The 19,698-nt window shown below is 43.5% G+C and overlaps 5 protein-coding genes and 1 long non-coding RNA gene across 9 annotated transcripts; 4 read left to right on the top strand and 2 right to left on the bottom strand.

The window, feature by feature from the left end:
• Positions 1–333: 333 nt before the first annotated feature.
• Positions 334–17,286, bottom strand: LOC6528308 (ribonuclease P protein subunit p25-like protein). 3 transcript variants are annotated; one of them, XM_039370728.2, is made up of 6 exons: positions 9,649–9,743; positions 8,603–9,588; positions 1,256–1,374; positions 1,019–1,200; positions 846–962; positions 334–789 (listed from the first exon to the last, which is right to left on the bottom strand). In XM_039370728.2, exons 1-6 carry the CDS (start codon positions 9,663–9,665, stop codon positions 576–578), a joined length of 1,635 nt encoding a protein of 544 aa, XP_039226662.1. In that variant the 5' UTR covers positions 9,666–9,743; the 3' UTR covers positions 334–575. The 3 variants fall into 3 exon arrangements, 2 of the variants coding, with proteins under 2 accessions (XP_039226662.1, XP_015053909.1); XR_005560134.2 differs by having other exon boundaries at positions 648–789; positions 846–976; positions 9,649–9,896; XM_015198423.2 differs by lacking the exons at positions 8,603–9,588; positions 9,649–9,743 and adding an exon at positions 17,200–17,286.
• LOC120320601 lies at positions 1,115–1,996 on the top strand. The gene is made up of 2 exons (XR_005560135.1): positions 1,115–1,240; positions 1,413–1,996. It is a non-coding gene; the product is annotated as an uncharacterized LOC120320601 (long non-coding RNA).
• Positions 4,475–7,977, top strand: LOC6528307 (tyrosine decarboxylase). Of its 2 annotated transcripts, XM_002089324.4 has the most exons (7): positions 4,475–4,610; positions 4,675–4,982; positions 5,111–5,545; positions 5,600–5,814; positions 6,143–6,269; positions 7,126–7,634; positions 7,803–7,977. In XM_002089324.4, exons 1-7 carry the CDS (start codon positions 4,481–4,483, stop codon positions 7,975–7,977), a joined length of 1,899 nt encoding a protein of 632 aa, XP_002089360.1. In that variant the 5' UTR covers positions 4,475–4,480. The 2 variants fall into 2 exon arrangements, with proteins under 2 accessions (XP_002089360.1, XP_015054436.1); XM_015198950.3 differs by having other exon boundaries at positions 5,111–5,814.
• Positions 12,851–16,248, top strand: LOC6528305 (aromatic-L-amino-acid decarboxylase). The gene is made up of 3 exons (XM_002089322.4): positions 12,851–13,187; positions 14,223–15,327; positions 15,414–16,248. Exons 1-3 carry the CDS (start codon positions 13,058–13,060, stop codon positions 15,940–15,942), a joined length of 1,764 nt encoding a protein of 587 aa, XP_002089358.1. The 5' UTR covers positions 12,851–13,057; the 3' UTR covers positions 15,943–16,248.
• Positions 17,287–17,336: 50 nt separating the features above from the next.
• On the top strand, positions 17,337–18,093 carry LOC6528304 (peptidyl-prolyl cis-trans isomerase H). Its single transcript, XM_002089321.4, has 2 exons — positions 17,337–17,510; positions 17,578–18,093. The coding sequence occupies exons 1-2, from the start codon at positions 17,427–17,429 to the stop codon at positions 18,043–18,045; spliced, it is 552 nt and encodes a 183-aa protein (XP_002089357.1). The 5' UTR covers positions 17,337–17,426; the 3' UTR covers positions 18,046–18,093.
• LOC6528303 (post-GPI attachment to proteins factor 3) lies at positions 18,053–19,605 on the bottom strand. Its single transcript, XM_002089320.4, has 4 exons — positions 19,300–19,605; positions 18,927–19,243; positions 18,395–18,861; positions 18,053–18,341 (listed from the first exon to the last, which is right to left on the bottom strand). Exons 1-4 carry the CDS (start codon positions 19,433–19,435, stop codon positions 18,269–18,271), a joined length of 993 nt encoding a protein of 330 aa, XP_002089356.1. The 5' UTR covers positions 19,436–19,605; the 3' UTR covers positions 18,053–18,268.
• Between the last annotated feature and the right edge of the window lie 93 nt (positions 19,606–19,698).

Below are 19,698 nucleotides of genomic sequence, written 5' to 3'. Positions count from 1 at the left end.
TATGCTAATTTGGTTTGTGAACTTAGATTTCTCACCGTATAAAGAGTACTAGTTGGACATCAAATAAGACACAGTTTGTATTTTTTATTTAATAAATGTTTAGTTTCTGACTCAAAATATCAAATATTTAATTTATTTTTCATTGGTACTTACTGTAAACATTTAATAGATTTAATAAATGTCCTACATTTGCATACCTTTTATTTGTAGGTATTGAATTTGTATTTGACAAACAATTAACACCAACTCGCTGATTCCGAAGTTCCAGATAAGGGAACACCCAAAGTATTGTTTCTTTTCCTAGGTGGGTAGGTAAAATAGATAACCTTTGACTTGAGGATTAATAGTTTATTCGCTATACCCACATTGGTATTAAAGGTCTTTACTGTAAATTAAGGTAGTTCTATAAAAAGAATGATACAAAGAGCACGCTTATCTTTGGAGAGCTTATCTTTCATTGGCCCCAATTGCGTTAATACCGCTGGTCTTTTGTGATAAATTAGGCTTTATTTTTATATCCTTACAAAGGGTAAATAAAGGCATCTTCACATGGCCGGTTTATCTCAACCTTGACTCTAGCTGGCGGGTAAATGCTCTTCAGCGACAGGTTTTTCGAGTTGTTGGGCTGGTTTATTGCGTCCGGGTCTGTTTCGCTTGTTCGACCGAACACCAGCTCCTGGTTGATGTGGTTGCTGCTGATGGGGGGCCTGGGTACGTGGATGTGGACGTGGCTGTGGCTGTGTTCCTCCGCCCTCCCAGAAATCAGTGGGTCTATTTGGCTTTTGTAAACTAATCGAAATATGCCTTTACGACACTAATGCTTTTCTAATCGTGTTCCATCTTACCCGTCTATACTATCCGGCAGCTGGTCCAGACTCATGAGAATGTGCAGCGTGGGTATTTGGCGGGTGACTATAATCTCCTCGAGGCCTTCCATCTGTGGCTTCCAGTGCTCCTCCACGCTTTATGTAGTATACTATAATAGTTATGGCAAATTTGCTGCTTATTGACCACTCACCTGGTGTACGCCATGCGCGTCACCTGGTAGACAGGGTGGCTCCGTTTGAGGACCTCGGCACATGATATGGTCTTCACCACTCCGCCGCCGGATCCGCTCCACACCACGCATCTGTGTTCGCCCTTGTTTAGCGCTGCCTGAGCAAACTCAATCACATTGCTCACTTTGGTGCCGCCTTTCACCTGCGCAAAAGAAATTGTTACCAACAAGGATTTGAAAATGGTTAGTGGTACTCACGTGCATCCACAAAAAATCCTTTTGGGACTTTGGCATGCAGTCCTCGAATGGCAGATCGCTCTTGCTCAGCTCCTGCTCCACATTCTCGGCCTTGCGATAGTGCATCATTTTGAGGACCTCTGCAAAATCAGCAAACAAGATTGTTTCACTCTTTCAGAAATATAATCTTGCCGAAGCCCTTCGGCAACAACCTTGAACCTATAATGGCGGAAAAAGGACGCCGGAGGTCCAATATCTCGAGAACCAACTTAACAGTCAACCACCACTCGTCGTATACTGTCCGGAGCAGCTATTGCCCCCATCGCAGTCCGTGAAAATTGAATAATTGCTGGGTTTATGAGCCAGAGGGACAGAAAGGAAAAACCATTCTGCAAGTGGTGTAAGAAGCGATGTCACCTACATCTTTTAGGTGCGTCATGTGGCTCGAACAAAAATTACAAAAATCAGCTAAAGTCGGTAAGTGCTACATTTTAAAGTCAATTAGGAATTGAAGATCAAATTCTTAATTTTCCTATTTTAGAAACATAAAATAATAATACATTTAAATTTTACCACATAATGCAAAATGTCAAAAATAGATAAGATTAATTGAAGAGCATTATTTTTCAAAATTGGTAATCAGAAGAAAGCGAAAAACATCATCCTAAGAAGTAAGACCATGACGGTCTTCGCTTTGACATAATTCATTTTGAAGAGGAGTTCAAGTAAAAGTCAATAAAAACCATTTCTGCAGCAATTAAATAAGCGCGAATGCATGAGCGTTTTTGCAGCGTTTTCCCATTAAATAAAGCCCTGCTGGTGTCGGCCACTAGACAGGCGGGAATGGGATGGGGATGGGGATGGAGATAGCGGGTAAGGAGGTCACCGGGGGATGATGACTGCAGAAGCATGATGCCACTTGTTGAAGCTGAGGCCGAAGCACAATTCAATGCCCGGGGATGTTGCTGCAGCTGAATTCGACAGCAGCAATGAAAGTTTATTAATGAACTTTCATCCAACAACAAAAAAATCCAACAGGACTCGGATGACTGTGTGGGAGGATGGTGGAAAGTACATGGGGCCACGTGTCCCAGACATATCTATGGCCTAGTGCCGACGGATCCAAGCAGCCCGGGTAGGGAAAGGAAAACGGGCTGGAATTTTCAGAGAGGAATGCGTTGAAATTCCTCTACTCCTCGCCTGCCATCGCTGCTCTGCCTTGGCCATCGTTGTCGTCATTTCCATCGTCATAGTCATTTGGCATCGCCATCATTCCTATCAAGTACGTACTGAACAATAATTCAATTTGGCGCGGAAGTTATTAATAAAACGATTCGCACCCCGGCCCAAAAACAAGTGGGAAGTCGTGGGAAGCTGTCCTGTCAGTGCAATTTGTTGTGTGTTTATGACAACACGTACTTTGAATTAACTCATCCATGCCGAAATTGAGTTGCACTTTAAGAGCAAATTAGGTTTTATTTTAATCATTTAGTTCGAAACCCAATTTGCCCTGGATATACGCAACATCAAGCATACGCATTGTGCAACCTCACATGGGCCATGGTGGTTATTTAATTTTCCACTCGCCCTTCCTATTCCTAACATATCTTCACGCACAACAGGGACGAGTCCCAATCCCTTGCTCACAGCTATGAATGAAGCGTCGCAAAAATTCCATTTATTTGCCATTTCAATCGCACCAAGCACTCACCATCGCCCCCAAACCCAGCTCCTGCCCACTGAAGTATGCATTCATTAGACATGCCAAGGCACCCGAAGGAGAAGCAGTAACCACGGATGCGGCGACCGAGCTTAGCTCTTGGCCAGACCGCAGAGCAAGGATCAGTTTGGTTTTGCCAGTCGGGGCCAACGGTTCGTGGTCTCGGGTTCGGAACAAAAGTCGGAAAAGCCATCGGAAAACGTGACTAAGGAACCTCAGGTTAATTACAAACAAAAATTATGTTTATGCAAACTATGTACGTGTGATTTAGTCGAGCAAAATTTGGGAATAACACTGTCTCGGCAAAATAAATCTAAACATCTAAAGTTTACAAAGCACAACTGAATCTGTTTCTTAAAAAGCCACAAATAAAGCTCCAGCTAAAATAAATCAGTCCTACATACAAATAACATAGCAATGGAAACGAAATAAATTCTGTTTTGCCAACAAAATGTATTTTTGAATCAAGCGGACTCTATACGTAAACCGTCCTAGGAAACAAGTTTTCTTTGCTCCTACAATTCGCATAAACAATTAAGATTCTCCAGTTTTAAACAAATTACTCCGTCTATTTGAGCTAACGAAAAGGAAATATCAGGAAAATACAAAAATTGAAATTGAGTTTTTAGAATAAATCGAATGATAATTAACATTAATACTTAATAACACAATGGAATGCATTTTAAAACTCAATTTATGATTTTAACTGTTTATGTTTACGAATAAATTTTAAGATCAATAGCAATGGTGTACCTAATCTTACAACAATTTTCTGTGGGATTTATTCGATAGTTTCCATTAAACATTTTCATCATCTAATAATGAACTTAAAGCTATGTGTTACAAAGAATCAAAAGTTTTAAAATTATATTTATCGAGAGTTTTTATAATTACATTTTGATCATATTTTTTTCAAATTCGTTATTTTATGCATTATTAACATCGAAAACTTCTACAAGCTAAAACAGCTTTAAACAGTTTTAAAATGCATGCTGTCGTTCTGTACTCTTTTAATACATTTTTCTGTAGTGTTTTTATACCCGTTACTCGTATTGTGTAAGGGTATACTAGATTCGTTGTAAACTATGTAACAGACAGAATGAAGCGTTTGCGACTATGTAAAGTATATATGTACATTATTGATCAGGATCAATAGACAAATTCCGAAATAATGGAAACAAAGTCATAGTTTCGTTGTGAATAATCATAAACTATCTCGCTCAGTAAACAAATATTTAAATATTTAATTTTTCTAGTTTCCTGTTTTGTGTTATATCACTTTTCATATAAATATTTTAAAGTTGTGCCTAGAAATAAAGAAACACATTGTATGTACACACACAATAATTGAAATATCTGAAAATAACCGACACAAAAAATTGAATATATTCACTTGTACCGCCCCACTACGCTGATTCATTGAACAATTTTTAAAATTTTGCATAATACAGCTAAGCGTGGGTCGGTAAACGAAAACGAAAAGATTTGAAAACACCCAGGAAAGCGATTTGGAGAACCCATCCGAGATGGACAGCACCGAATTTCGAAAACGTGGCATGGAAATGGTAGAGTACATCTGCAATTATCTGGAAACGCTAAACGAGCGGCGAGTCACGCCCAGCGTGGAGCCGGGATATTTGCGGCACCTGTTGCCAAGTAAGCCCCAAACATGCCCCCAAAATCTGGTCAGATTCTCCCTCACCCTCTCCCTTTCGCACAGCTGAGGCACCACAGGAGCCGGAGGACTGGGACCAGATTATGAGGGACGTGGAGGACAAGATCATGCCCGGCGTGACGCACTGGCAGCACCCACGCTTCCACGCCTACTTTCCGGCGGGAAACTCGTTCCCCTCCATCCTGGGCGACATGCTGGGCGACGGGATCGGGTGCATCGGCTTTTCTTGGGCCGCCAGTCCCGCTTGCACCGAGCTGGAGACCATTGTGCTCGACTGGCTGGGCAAGGCCATCGGTCTGCCGGACCACTTTCTGGCCCTCAAGGAGGGCAGCACCGGTGGGGGAGTCATTCAGGTAACATTATGCTCGTAGAAGATAGATGATAGTAGATTATAAACGTAAAGAAAGCGCACCTTAGTTTTTATAATATTAAATATTAAGTCATATGACAATGTTTATCAGTGGGTCTTTTTGGGCTCCAGACTTCCGCATCGGAATGTGTGCTGGTCACGATGCTGGCTGCCAGGGCACAGGCGCTCAAGAGGCTCAAGGCCCAGCACCCGTTCGTGGAGGAGGGTCACCTACTGTCCAAGCTGATGGCCTACTGCTCCAAGGAGGCACACAGCTGCGTGGAAAAGGCGGCGATGATCTGCTTCGTGAAACTGCGCATTCTGGAGCCCGACGACGACGCCAGCCTGCGCGGCCAGACGATCTACGAAGCCATGGAGGAGGACGAGCTGCAGGGCCTGGTGCCCTTCTTCGTCTCGACCACTCTGGGCACCACGGGCTCGTGTGCGTTCGACAATCTGCCGGAAATTGGCAAGCAGCTGCAGCGATTCCCTGGCGTCTGGTTGCACGTGGATGCCGCCTACGCGGGCAACAGCTTCATCTGCCCCGAACTGAAGCCCCTCCTGAAGGTGAGTGGCTGGCACTACCATGGCACGGCCAATCTTAGCCAATCCCATTTACAGGGCATCGAGTACGCCGACTCGTTCAACACCAATCCCAACAAATGGCTGCTGACCAACTTCGACTGCTCGACGCTGTGGGTGCGGGACCGCATCCGGCTGACTTCAGCCCTGGTGGTGGATCCGCTGTACCTGAAGCACGGCTACTCGGATGCGGCCATCGACTACCGTCATTGGGGAGTTCCACTCAGTCGGCGTTTTCGTTCACTGAAGCTGTGGTATGTAGCATATGTATGTTCGAAAGGTCCGAAAGCACTCGATGGCAAAGTGTGGGTCTGTTGACTGTTGTCGAAAATTGAATTGTTTTTGGATTGGCTTGAAGTGGCCTCAAGTATGTTGGCTTGTTTACTCAAATTGTCCCTCGTGTATTTGCTTGCGACTTAGTTGTAAAAGCAAGGGTTTCGATACCCCGTGTATGCCGAATCTATACCGCAGATGAGATGAGAACGCCAAACAAACGTTTATTGCTAATTGTGAGCACGGCAAAAAATACTATTTACCCAAATCCATTCTGTATGTGCCTCTGAATGGCGTATATGATTTCAGGTTCGTGCTGCGATCTTATGGGATTTCCGGACTGCAGCATTACATACGTCACCATATCAAACTGGCCAAGCGGTTCGAAGAGCTCGTGCTCAAAGATAAGCGCTTCGAGATCTGTAACCAAGTCAAGGTGAGATACATTTGCTTTCGTTTCGTTTCTTTCATATATATCCATATATTTAAAGTTTTATTTTCAATCGATTCGGCTTCTTTCGGTAATTAATCATGCTCAGAGGTCAAAGCTCTTTTGTACACCCCACGGATTGTGTAGGGTGGGTGTGTGGGTCTATTATGCGGAGCAAGGGCCGATCGCCCATGTATAGTATGTAAGTCCCAAAAATAGTTGGGAAATGGATTGGCGGGTAACGTAAGTGCCGGGGCCTCAGCTCTGACCGGACCACGAAGACGTGAATTTGTTCACACCGCCGTGCAAACGAAGCAAACGTGCGCAACTACACGCCAAATTCCGCAAAGAAACTGGCGCAAAAATTGATTTCTTTTTCGCCCCGACAATGGAAGTGTTTTGGCATAAATGCCATTGAAAATCATTTAAAGACAGCCACAAGTGATTCATCGAGTCAGCGACTGACATGTGTACATACATATGTTCAAGCTCGTTAAACGTAAGCGTGGCCAAGTCAATTAAGTGATCAATTCGGTAGCGGATCTGCAGTTAGACACGTTTTAGTTTTCCAACTAATTGGACTTTTCAGGAGTGCAGTGTTAGGATTTCTTTGTATCTTACTTAATACTTGCAAGATAATTGAAAAAATAAAACAAATATTTATGATTTAAATAGCACTTGAAGCACATTTTACAGAACACAGCACGTGAATATAAATTGATTCATCTAGCCAAACTTGTTTAAATCACTCAATTATTTTATAAGTTCTAAATAAGTTCATAGTTTGATTTTTCGTTTTTCATTTGGTTAATAATTCGCCCAGTTTTGTGGAGCCAAAATAAATAATATTTGGTTCTATTAGCTGGGCCTGGTCTGCTTCCGCCTCAAGGGCTCCGACAAGCTGAATGAGAAGCTGCTGAGCATAATCAACGAGTCTGGCAAGCTTCACATGGTTCCGGCCAGCGTGGGAGATCGGTACATCATCAGGTTCTGCGCCGTGGCTCAGAACGCGACCGCTGAAGACATTGACTACGCCTGGGACATCATCGTGGACTTTGCCAACGAGTTGCTGGAGAAGGAGCAGCACGATGAGCTGTCGGAGATCATGAACCGCAAGAAGCAGGACACGTTGGCTCAGAAGCGCTCCTTCTTCGTGCGCATGGTCAGCGACCCGAAGATCTACAATCCGGCTATCAACAAAGCCGGCACCCCCAAGCTCTCCATGGAGCTGCCCTCACCCGTAGTGAGTCGCGGCAGTGCCCCCATCATCCGGACCCAGAGTTCGGTGGACCACAACTCCTGGATATCCTGGCCGCTGGCGTTCCTCTTCAACAGCAGCAACGAGGAAAAGGGCAGTAACGTCTCGTTGCGGTGAGTCTTATTTGAAAATACCCCATTTCCATAATCTTTCATTCAAAATGTGAGCCCTAACGATTTCAATATTTCTGTGGTACATTTTATGTATAAAATGTTTTGTAATTAATTAATTAATTTTCTAATTTGTGTCAATTAACTCAAAGCCACATCCTTTCCTTGCAGTTTCCGACACTTGGACACCAACGTACGACCATCCTCGTCGCGACGAAACTCCGGAGCCGGCTCCTCCCCCTCTCCGGAAAACGAGCTGGACTACGTGAATGTCCAGCAGCAGCAACTGGAGCAGCGATCCCCACGACGATCACCCATGGCGGTGCGCAAGGATAACCCCAACTAATCATATTCACTCAGTTAATGGAAACACTATAATACAGTATTAGCGCTTCCTTAAGTCAGGCGCCTAGTTGAATTCTAGACCAATCTGCCATGCGGTGGGTTACAACAGTAAAAGGCTTCTTCTGAATTCCAATATTGAAACTATAAAGTATGCTATAAGTGACGTGAAGGAAATATCAAACGAACATCTTTCTTGTTTATAAATTGCAATAAATATTATTTCAAAATAATAACTTCAGGTTTTTACACAGTTAAAATACTAGGTTTTACGCTGCCAGTCAATCCATTAAGAAAAGTTATATTGAATCAACTTGGAAAGCAAAAATATGCTTAATTACTAACAAATGGTAAACAGAAATATCCTGCTTTTTTTTGCTTTCTTGCGCAAGGTAAACAGATGAAATCCAAATCATCTTGCTGATGCCATTGATATGACGTAGTATCATTGTTGATCGGCATAAAATCGGAAATGAAAATGTATATATGAATTTACTGTGTATGGACATGGACTCCAAATGGATTATGACTCATTGCACAGAGCTCATATATTTTAAACCATTTCGCGAAGATGAGTGCGCGCTGGTGGGAAGGCGAACAGTGGTTCTAGGAAGCAGTCGGCTCATTACCTTTTTGAGTGGGCTCCTTGAAATCCATATTTTGCCCGAACACTCTCACCAACTGGTTTAAATAGGCCTCTTTGTCCACTCTTGAGTAATGGTCCAGTCGTCCTTTTGTCATGTCCCAATTCAGATACGTGGGTGCGCGCAGCTTTGATTCTGTTTTTGACATGATCTTCTGGGTGTCCACTGCTCTGGATATGGGCAGATCAACTGCGGATTTATCCAATAAATTTCGGGGTGCACTGTGCCCATTCAAGTCGACGGGGTTCAAAGTCAGCGATGTATCTGTTCTGATACCCAATGGCAAATGAACAATTTTTGGGTTTCCTTCTGGAGCTGATGCTAATTGATATTGATGGGTTTCCAAATGCAAATTGGATTTCTTTGTGTGCTGTGGGCTCGTCCTTTCAATCATTCGCTGCAATATTTCATCATAGCTTTTTGCCGATTTCACTGGCTCCTTGTCTCTGGGAGTTAGGTTGATCTGCCCACCGTATCCTAGCTGATCCTGACTATTAGCTGCCGTCTGCAATTCTTCCAATCGCCGCTTCATGGCCAGCAGCTGTTGCTCCTGCTCACTTGGCTTGGTCATGGAGTTGGCCTTCGTTACCTGGCCTTCAATGATTTTCAACTGCTCCAAATTGGAGAGCATGGAGCCCGTTGGGGGCAAAAAGCCCCGTTGATTTCTTGATGCTTTTGGCATTACTGTGGGTCCTACTTTCATAATGATCTCTTTAGTGTGATCCCGTTTGGCCCTTTCTATTCTCTGCATCAGGGCGTCCAGGTTGGGCTTAATTCTTGACGCATCCTCGTAGTTTCTGGGCAGAAACCCTTGTTTCTTCAGATACACGACTGGAGACTCCCAGTTCTTTATCAAATTCTGCACGACCTCATTATAAGCCTGTAATGGGTCGTCCTTCGATTTTGCTTTGGGTTTAGACTTGGCATTGGTCTTTTGAAATACATTCATGGAGCTGAGCACGAAGACATACCTGCGGCGATTTATTGGCTTAGGGATGCTTATGGAACACTAAAAACGTATATCAATTCACCATAAAACAAATCGCATGGTAATTGCGAGTATATAAAAAGTTGTTATTAAAATATATCTTATATGGTTATATTTGACAAATAGGGTTAGGCTATAGAGATGTAAGAGAACTGGTGAGCAAAAGCTCATCTTTTATAAATTCTCCATTCTTTACTATCTAAAGAATATCTAGACTCTTTTACGCAAAATCACGAAATCTTGCAAACGGGTTCACCTAATTAAATCGCCAAATAAACTCAAACAATAAAATTCAAAGTAACATCTGTCAAAATCATTGACACCTCCAACCAAATAAACCAATAAATAAATCCCGTACCCATTATTTAGTATGCCCCACCAAAATCAATGAAATACCTAAGGTATGATTTGGCGAATTCCAAAATACACGAAAATAGAAGAGCCCCGGCACGAAATCTTCATATGCAGTAAGCTGTTGTCAAGCACGAGCACCATCACATAAAAAAAACCATTCAAATTTTCGTAAAAATCTACAGGTAACTCTCAAGCAGGCGAAGTCTTTAAATCCTAATCACTCCTTTTTTTTCTCACATAAACCAACAGAAATTCCCCTTTGCAGTACGGTCTGAACTCATTCAGAAAACTATTAGTAAATGGAATCATTGAAATAATCAAAAATGTTAGAAATCCGAGGTCTTTCCCAAATTTCAAGTAGTTGATGCTAGTGATGCTTGACTGTATGACGACATCATGGGAATTTTGATCGGTGTTTGGCAGTGCCAACTGCCATAATTAATGGTTAGACAACAAACGCGTTAGCCGCGCTCCACACACACAACCCAACACACAGCCGGGTTTTAGCAGAAGCGGCATCAGAAGGCGGATGGATTCGATGGATGATGGCAACGGCCCTCGAGCATTTCGACGTGTGACCGCGTAAACTGAATACGAAATTATATTTAGAAGCAAGACGTCATCCGCGGTGTCTGGACCTGTGAATGAAAGTTCAGACGAGGCTCAGGCCCAGAAAGAGGAGCCGAGAAATACGTCAAGTCACGGTGTTCAGCCGATCTCTGTCCAGCGATCTCCGAATCTCTCGCAGCGAACTCTGCACCCACCGAGCGCCGCTTCAAGGCGGAGACGCGTGCGCCGAGTGAGTCAGCTCAGCCATGGTTTTAAAAGTTATGTTTAGCCCCCTTACAGTGGTCGGATTTGCACAATTTCCCAACAGAACTTACAAGATTATAGCTGCGGGAGGTTAGCATTGAAGGGAATTTCATTGACTAAGCCGAGCAATAATATATTGTAATTTAGTTCTTCCTAATAATGTTTTGGCTTAATAATCCTATGTATTTCAGAGATAGGTCAAAGTTTTTAGTAATTTATTTAGTAAAAATAAAAAGGCACTCCACTCGATAATAACAATAATAACTTTCCAAGTTACTTTTAAATAACCAGTTGTATTCCATTAATCTAACCCTTTTGAGTAGATGCTGGTCCGAGAACCATTAAACATACGGACTGGAAAGTAAGTATAGCTAGGGTTAAATCATTACCAGGCAAAGTTAGATAAGCACTCGTCAGCAATTAGCACCCAACCAAATTGCGGGGAACTCATGCTGACTCTGACAACAAACCCATTCATTCGTTCGTGCTGCCCACCCACCCACACCCATTATCTTCCAGATTCCCGCGCCTCGCAACCTGAACAAATCGTTGATTTTCATTTGGCAACGTTTGTTTATTTTGATATTAGTGTTTTTGTATTTTACCCAGCAGGAGATTCCATGAAACAATGGACGCTCTTCACAGCTACGTCATCAGTTTGGCCTTTTGTGAGGGCTGGCCGTTCGCACATCCGACTTTTGCTAACGTATTTGGTCAATGTTTGGACACTTGTTTGCCACTTTTCGCTAGTACTTGAAGTGGTTCCCCGCTAGTTGCCATAAGCCACGGAAACTTTTGGTATTTCTTCCAGAGATTAGAGGAAACTAGTTTGTTCTCTTTCACTGGCTCTTTGCACACTGTACGAACGTGCCGGATTTGCAGCAATTTTCGGAAATTTTCTAAAACCCCCAAAAATTCCCCGAAGAGCCAAGCGTGTCAGAATATTCACATTCAAAGCCAATTTTAAATGTCATAAATATAATGTCATAATAATAATCTGTGAAATATTATCAAAGAATATATTGAGATAATACTGTGAGAAATCACAGGTTTATAGAGAGTAGCGATAGGAGAGGCGATAGATTCAGTACAGCTTAGTAATTTTAGCTTCCATAAATTAGACATAATTCGAACATATTAATATATGATAGATAAAAACAAAAGAGATTGCTGTAGTCGAGTTCCTTGACTGATACTTGTTAATCAGCTAGTGAAAGTGCGAAGGAGAAATTTCACCACTAACAGTTTATGGCGGTTTGTGGGCGTTAGAGTGGGCGTGCCAAAATCGATAGGCAAATCGATAGAACCCTAATAAAAAAAATCAAAAAATATCAAAACATTTTTCAAAAGTGTGAGCGTGGCAGCTTTTGGAGGTTTTTGTGATTAGTCTTAATCTTCTAGCTTTTATAGTTCCTGGGATCTCGATGTTCATAAGGACAGACAGACAGACAGACGGACAGTGCCAAATCGCCTAGGTCATTGATCCTGACCAAGAATATACATACTTAATAGGGTCGGAAACACTTCCTTCAGCACTTCCTGTTACATACTTTTCAACGAATCTAGTATACCCTTTTACTCTACGAGCAACAACTATAATAACTATTCGTAAATTTCACAATAATTTTCCAAGCTTTAATAACACACTTCTTTAGTGAATTATAATTAATAATTTGAGCACATATTCGTAGAAAAGCAACCTTTCTTACTCACTTGCGCTTTAAATTGAACTCAAAGTACGAGTACATTTAAGCCAAAAGCATTACACCCTTGTGTGATCCCACCAGGGACTTTTTCGCCGAGCAAGATGGTGCTCCGCCCGACGCGAGAGCAGAACGAGAGATGTGCCCATAATGAGCAAAGCGGGTTTCCCAGCCCAACGGAGTCCGATCCGCGTCTCCGAGCCAGTAATTTGAGTCCGATCACGAGACAATCAACGTCAGTAGGAGCGCGGCGCAGAGCACACCTCATAGGTGTAAGAAGGGGATATAATATATCCGAGCACAGAGAGATCCGAGAGTAGCCGATCGTGCGGTTGAGCGATCGGTCTGTTGCCATATAAAAACGATTGCAGCGCAGTGGCCAAGACATTCGCGTCAAGGAAGCTGAGCTGCAACGAGTGTGCGCTGCGTGATAATAACCGGGATTCGAAAGTGATCGAGATAAGCTGTTGTGTACCGTATTGTACCCAAGTATCCGAGCGCCAAAGATACAAGCATCGAGAAATACTTCTTAATAGACTGCATTATTTGAACAAATTTAGGGAAAAGTGTAAATTGGTTAAAATGGATGTGGAAGAGTTTCGCAAATACGGCAAGGAAGTGATTGATTATATATGCCAATACGGCACTAACATAGAGGAGCGTGATGTGGCGCCCACCTTGGATCCGGGTTACCTCAAAAAACTGATACCAGGTGAGCTGCCAGGTGCCATAAGAAAAAGTTAAAAAAAAAGACCCCACGAAAGCTGTGAGATATACGAATTTTTGTTAGGTATTTTGTGTCAGGTGTGAACAATAAGGGGCATACTTCGCAGGTTATATACAAACAAGCCATTACTGAATGATCATAAACTAATAATATATACAAAGTCAAGAGCCGTAGTGAAATACGCTTTAAAATCAGGCATTTTATAAAGTTTTCAAATCTCATGCATAATCAGGAGAAAAGTCCGTAACTTTAAATACTCTATGATGCTATTATTAAAAAAAAAAAAAACATTATTTTTGTTAGTCGAATCTATTTTGTATGATTGTTTTCCTCGAATTCCATTTAAAAGCAGAAAGAAAAAAGTTTTATTACAGCACTAGTGATAAATTGTATACACTAATTTGTTAACTATGCCCAAACAAATTAGCAACGAATCCAAAAATATTTCGTTCGCGCAAAATAATCAAAGAAAGCCAGACCAAAGCAACAAGCAACTGCTGAATGCCTCTCAAAAACTTGTTAAATCATGTTGACTAATTGTTTTGCCCGCTGCCGAAGAGTCATGTGAATAATGTGCGAGTGTAAACTATTCGAAAATCCCCAGCCCACGGATTCAAGTGCCCCGCAACGAGGTGCGTGGGAGGCTCCCGGCATAATTGGGGCACACTCGACAGCCATCTCTCCGATCTTCGATCTCCGGCCACCTCTGAGGCTGGCAGGTTGGAGAGTAGGTTTCGCTGGCGTATTTCAGGCGAATTCCGCGCAGTTTGCTAAGTTAAATATTTACGCCTGAATGGACGCCGCAATCCCGAGTTCAACTAAACAAATCAATTAATTATGCATACGCAAACACACACCTTGCGTATAGACTTACTTGTTGATCTTTCTACTCAGTGCCAAAAACAACAGATCCGCCATAAATACTTCCTTTGCTGGCCCCCCAAATTTATGGGTGATAAAAGAAATATTTAAGGCCCATCCCACTAATCCCACTGTCTGCCTGTTTATCTCTATCTTCAGCCGACGCTCCCCAGTCGCCGGAGTCGTTCAAGGACGTGCTCGAGGACTTCGAGCAGAAGATAATGCCGGGAGTGGTGCACTGGAACCACCCCAAGTTCTTCGCCTACTTCCCATCGGGCAACTCCTTTCCCTCCGTCCTAGGCGACATGCTTAGCAGTGCCATTGGCTCAATTGGCTTCAGCTGGGCCAGCTGTCCGGCGGCTGCCGAGCTGGAGACCATCGTGATGAACTGGTACGCCAAGGCTCTTGGTTTGCCCAAGGCCTTTGTCTCTGATGCTCCAGGCAGCACAGGCGGCGGTGCCCTCCAGGGATCTGCCTCGGAGTGCGTTCTCGTCTCTCTAATCACAGCTCGCGCACGGGCCATCAGCGAGCTAAAGGGTCAGACCAGCGTTCACGACAGCGTTTTCCTGCCCAGCCTGATCGCCTATGCCAGCCGCGAGGCACACTCCTCCGTGGAAAAGGCCACCAAGATGGCCCTGGTCAAACTCCGGATCATCGATGCCGACGAGCATGGACGCATGCGCGTTGACCTACTGAGCCAAGCAATTCAAAACGATGTGAACGCCGGTTTGACACCCTTCTTTGTAGTGGCCACTGTGGGTACCACCGGCGGCTGCGCTTTCGACGACATCACGGAGATCGGAAAGGTGTGCCGCCAGGTGTCGAGCATTTGGCTGCACGTAGACGGCGCCTACGCGGGAAACTCTTTCATTCTGCCCGAGATGCGGGTATTCTCCGCCGGACTCGAATACGCCGACTCTTTTAACACAAATCCCAACAAGCTTCTGCTGACAAACTTTGATGCCTCTGCCCTGTGGGTGCGGGATGTGATGAACCTCAAGAGCGCGCTTAACGTGAATCCACTCTACCTACGACACGAGCATATGACCGGAGTTGACTACCGTCACTACGGCATTCCCCTGAGTCGCCGATTCCGGGCGCTCAAACTGTGGTTCGTCTTCCGGACATACGGCATTCGAGGCCTACAGGAATACATTCGTAATCACATGGCTTTGGCCAAGAAGTTTGAGATGCTGGTCCGTAAGGACGATCGATTTGAAGTCCGGAACGACGTTCACCTTGGCCTAGTTTGCTTCAGAATGCGGTAAGTTTTTCAACTAAATAAAATAAGTACTACCCAACTAAACAAAGATTCAGACTTGACTATATTTGACTCAATCTTCTCCACAGAACTGGTGACGAGCCCAACCACATGCTGCTCGCCCAGATCAACCACTCGGGCAAGATGCACATGACGCCGGCCAAATTCAACGGCCGCTACGTGATCCGCTTCTGCGTCACCTATGAGCACGCCACTGAGAAGGACATCCTGGAAGCTTGGACCCAGATAAAGTGCTTTGCCGAGGAAATACTGCGGGACCACCAGCTGGAGTCCAGCTCCGTGCCAACCACGCCGGAAAGCTCAGAGCGCACTAGCTCAGAGCCAGTGGCTCCAGTGGCGGGCAAGCCTCCCATCAAAAAGAGGCTGACCAGGACAAAGTCGTTGCGTTTCTCCTTCACGCGCAGCATCTCGCGGGAGCAGTACCAGAGTCAGAGCGAGCATCTCATGGATGGGTGCACTCCCATCCTGGTCGTGGATCCCAAAACTCTTCAGGAGAACTTCCAAAAGGCGGCAGATGACAATGATAGAAACAACAGCAATGGCAACGTAAAACTCAAAGATATATCAGACGTGGATACGGACGAGGCGAGTAACTGAGCGTCGACCCAAAAGGGATTCAAAGGGATGGAGTTACCTCTACCTAGTATTAATTGTCGAGCTGAAATGAGGCATGAACCAATCGTCTACCGACTAACATTGCTCAGTTTCAATATTAGAATATACATTTATGTATTTTTAGGCCCTTAGCTGTTGCTGAATATCATGTAATTAAGAGATAGACTCATCTGTAACTGCTTATATCTTGTACCTACGTTAAGTTACTATCATGAACAAAAGCACGTATTTATAAACATTATCTCGGCATTTTTTATGCAAAAAATATACAAACATAATGCAAAGGAACCCATATCACGTGTCTTGTAATGGCGGTTTGAAGGAAAATCTTAATGTTAATATAAAATAATATAAATTTTATTTATATTATAAAATGTCCAGTGTCGTGTAAGGGGAAGTACAATGCGATATGAGGAATAATATATCCTAGTCACCTCATTAATGTAATGTTCCCTTCCAATAAAGCCGTGAACCTGTTTTGAGAAATCTATTCCACTCACTTTGGACAGCAGGGTTCCCCAAAATGGAAGAGCAACCTGGGATTGGGCCAGCCACCCCAAAACACCAATCCTATTCTTCTTAAAGCAGACATTTACGAGAAATTGGGGTCATTGTCGTGTAAATTTAGTATAACCGCCATGATATTTCTATATATATTTGGTTGATCTGATCTCACTAGACTTGTTATTCCCACTTTCATTACCTCTATCATGATCTGCGGTTATCAAAGTCCGTGCTTTCTTTTCCAACGTACGGCTCAGGTACAATGTTCACTTAAATTTGTTTGCTTTAGTAAACCTTTTGGTAGTCTTCGTACTACGTTTGTGAGGAATGTTGATTATATTTCATCCTTGATTAACAGACAGTCATCCCAACAAAGCTCCTAAAACGGCTAGTTAACAAAGCCAAAGAGCCTATCCAAAACCCAAGTATGGGCGATTTATTATGAATTTAGCATAACCATCTTTGGGGGAGTAAATAAGTTTAATCTGTAATCTATGTATTTATAATGTCTGTGTATATGTATGTACATATGTATATTGTAATATGTTTGTTTTAAAACGTTGCCACTATTACTAGAACCCCCATATCGCTCAAATCTGTGTGGCTCCCACATGCTGGAAGCATTTATAAATGTGTAAACGGTGTGTTGAAAAGCATATGTTCAATGTTCAATATGCTTTCCTCAATAGTTTTTGTCTCATTCTGCTTTAGCAAACCAATTTTAAATAATCTCACCTTTATAAATATTTTAAAAATAGTTTGACCAATTTGTGCACAGCAAAATATAAACAAACACTCCGGCACACGTGTGCTATCGATATGGCTGGCTATTTTATTTTATCGCTTTGTCGTACTTTCTAACCTATCGTCATCGAACCATCGTAAAAACATAAACAAAATTCTGCCGGCTTAGAACAATTTCTTAGCTCTGACTTCATAAGTTTATTAACAAATATTTTAAAATGCCTAATTGGAATCAAATACAGTCCCAACTGAGAAACTCCAACAATCCGGTCGTGTTTTTCGACATTGCCGTAGGCACAACGGTGAAGTAAAAACAATCTCATCATAAATAATCAAAATAACCCGGAATCTTACGCCTTTTGTTTGCAGGAAATCGGCCGAATGATATTTGAACTCTTTGCGGACACAGTGCCCCGCACAGCGGAAAACTTTCGGCAGTTCTGCACCGGCGAGTACCGACCGGATGGCGTACCCATTGGCTACAAAGGCGCCAGTTTCCATCGGGTGATCAAGGACTTCATGATCCAGGGCGGCGACTTTGTGCAGGGCGACGGCACCGGCGTAACCAGCATATACGGGAACACATTCGGCGACGAGAATTTTACCCTGAAGCACGACTCGCCCGGACTCCTTTCCATGGCGAACAGTGGCAAAGAGACAAACGGCTGCCAGTTCTTTATCACCTGCGCCAAGTGCAATTTTCTAGACGGGAAACACGTAGTATTCGGTCGGGTCCTGGATGGTCTGCTCATTATGCGCAAGATCGAGAACGTGCCCACGGGCCCCAATAACAAGCCGAAGCTCCCAGTGACCATTTCGCAGTGCGGGCAAATGTAGCGCTGAGTTTTGAATGTTGTAATAAAGTCTCTATTATGTCTTTTATTAGTTTTCCTATCGTTCTGGTTACTGTCAAAGGCGACGTTCGGTTTGACTTTCCATAAAATAGTAAACATTTTCTTTAGTAAAACAAAATATGAAACTTTTCATATAAAATACGTCTGTATTGTCACCAGACAATTTTCTGCCAGTACGGTCTGGTATCAGAATGTCTTAAATAATACTAATTGTAGAATGAATAGCCGCCGGCCGCAGCCTTCTCCTTTCGCAGGGTTCGACAGTCCTCTATCATAAAGCTGGAAAATAACCACATGTAACAAAATTAGGAACAAGTAAAACTTTTACGCACTCATAGTAGAGGGATGCCAGAGGAACTGTTGCCAAGTGCCACAGAGCATGAGCATCTAGAATCCAGAGGATAGGCGGAAAGTCGAGCAGTTCAAGACTCATGGCCAGCGCCATAAGAATATAGAAACGCAGGATCCTTTTAAAGTAGGGCCGCCGGTTACGCACAAAGTGACACCAAACGAACCATCCTACTGCCGCTACAACTCCAGTGGCCACGTTTACCATCATATTGAAAGCATAATTGAACCGCCCCACGCTCAGGTAGGCAAAGTAGTTAATGTAGTAGGAGAGGAAGGCCAGTGAAATTACACCACGCAGGAACAGAGAGTAGCGGTGCAGCATCCGCATGACCATAACGTAAAGTGAGCACAAGATGATGGAGTAGGCAAAGGCGTAGTCTAGCAGTTCGGTCAGTGGAAAGTCCCTCGTGTGAAATATGGCAGACCAGATCCAGCCGTTGAGGCTCGTCTGGGAGAGTAAGAAATAAGTTAGTAAAATGTCCGGTTATGCTCGTCATGTAAATTAAGACCTACCACTGCGAATATGTGGGTCAGCATATAGCAAGGACTGTCTGGACGAACTTCTCGACGGAACTTGCGCAACATGCGCAGGTGAACAATAAAATTGATGCACGAGAAGATAACAGAGGCCGGCTCCTGCATGCCCAGCAGGCGAAGGAAGGGCCACTTGCCATAGAACTGCGGAATCGGCCAGCCGCGCTCAAAGAAGGCAAGCACCGTTCGCCACATGCATCCGTACTGACACTCGTCCGCGCAGCTCCACTGGAACAGCCGGTCAAACACCGACTGTTGGTAAAACTTTACTGCCTGCTCCTGGATCTCCAGGCCATCTGCCAAGGAAAACGTTCTTGTATGATTTTCAAGTAAGGAGAAGAGCAGTCCTCACCTGCCGAGCAGTTTGTTCGCTCGCAGTTCTGTCGACAGTTGTGAAAAAACTGTGTGCGGTCCCCGTTAGAGGCGTCGCAGGCGACTATCAGCGCCCCAAGGAGCAGGACTATTGCACTTAAACTACGACTAGACATGACTAAAACTAGTTAAACGCTCCTTCTGAGCAACATCTACTTGAAGTATTTTGTAAACATTGCACTATTGATTAATCGCCGTGGTGTGGATGCTATCGGTTCCTCGATAGTCGTCATCGTGCGTATGTAACCATTTGAAAATACCGATGATTAAAAAAAATATATTTAATTTTCAACTAATGTAATATAAACTATTTAAACTCGAATTGCCACCAAGTAAATCTGTAGCATAAACATTTATACAAATTTTAAAAAATCATTCA

The sequence above is a fragment of the Drosophila yakuba genome, chromosome 2L (genome assembly GCF_016746365.2).
Source record: "Drosophila yakuba strain Tai18E2 chromosome 2L, Prin_Dyak_Tai18E2_2.1, whole genome shotgun sequence".
Taxonomy (NCBI): Eukaryota; Metazoa; Arthropoda; class Insecta; order Diptera; family Drosophilidae; genus Drosophila; species Drosophila yakuba.
Note: the sequence above shows the minus strand (reverse complement) of the source record. Positions and strands in the feature narration are given on the sequence as shown.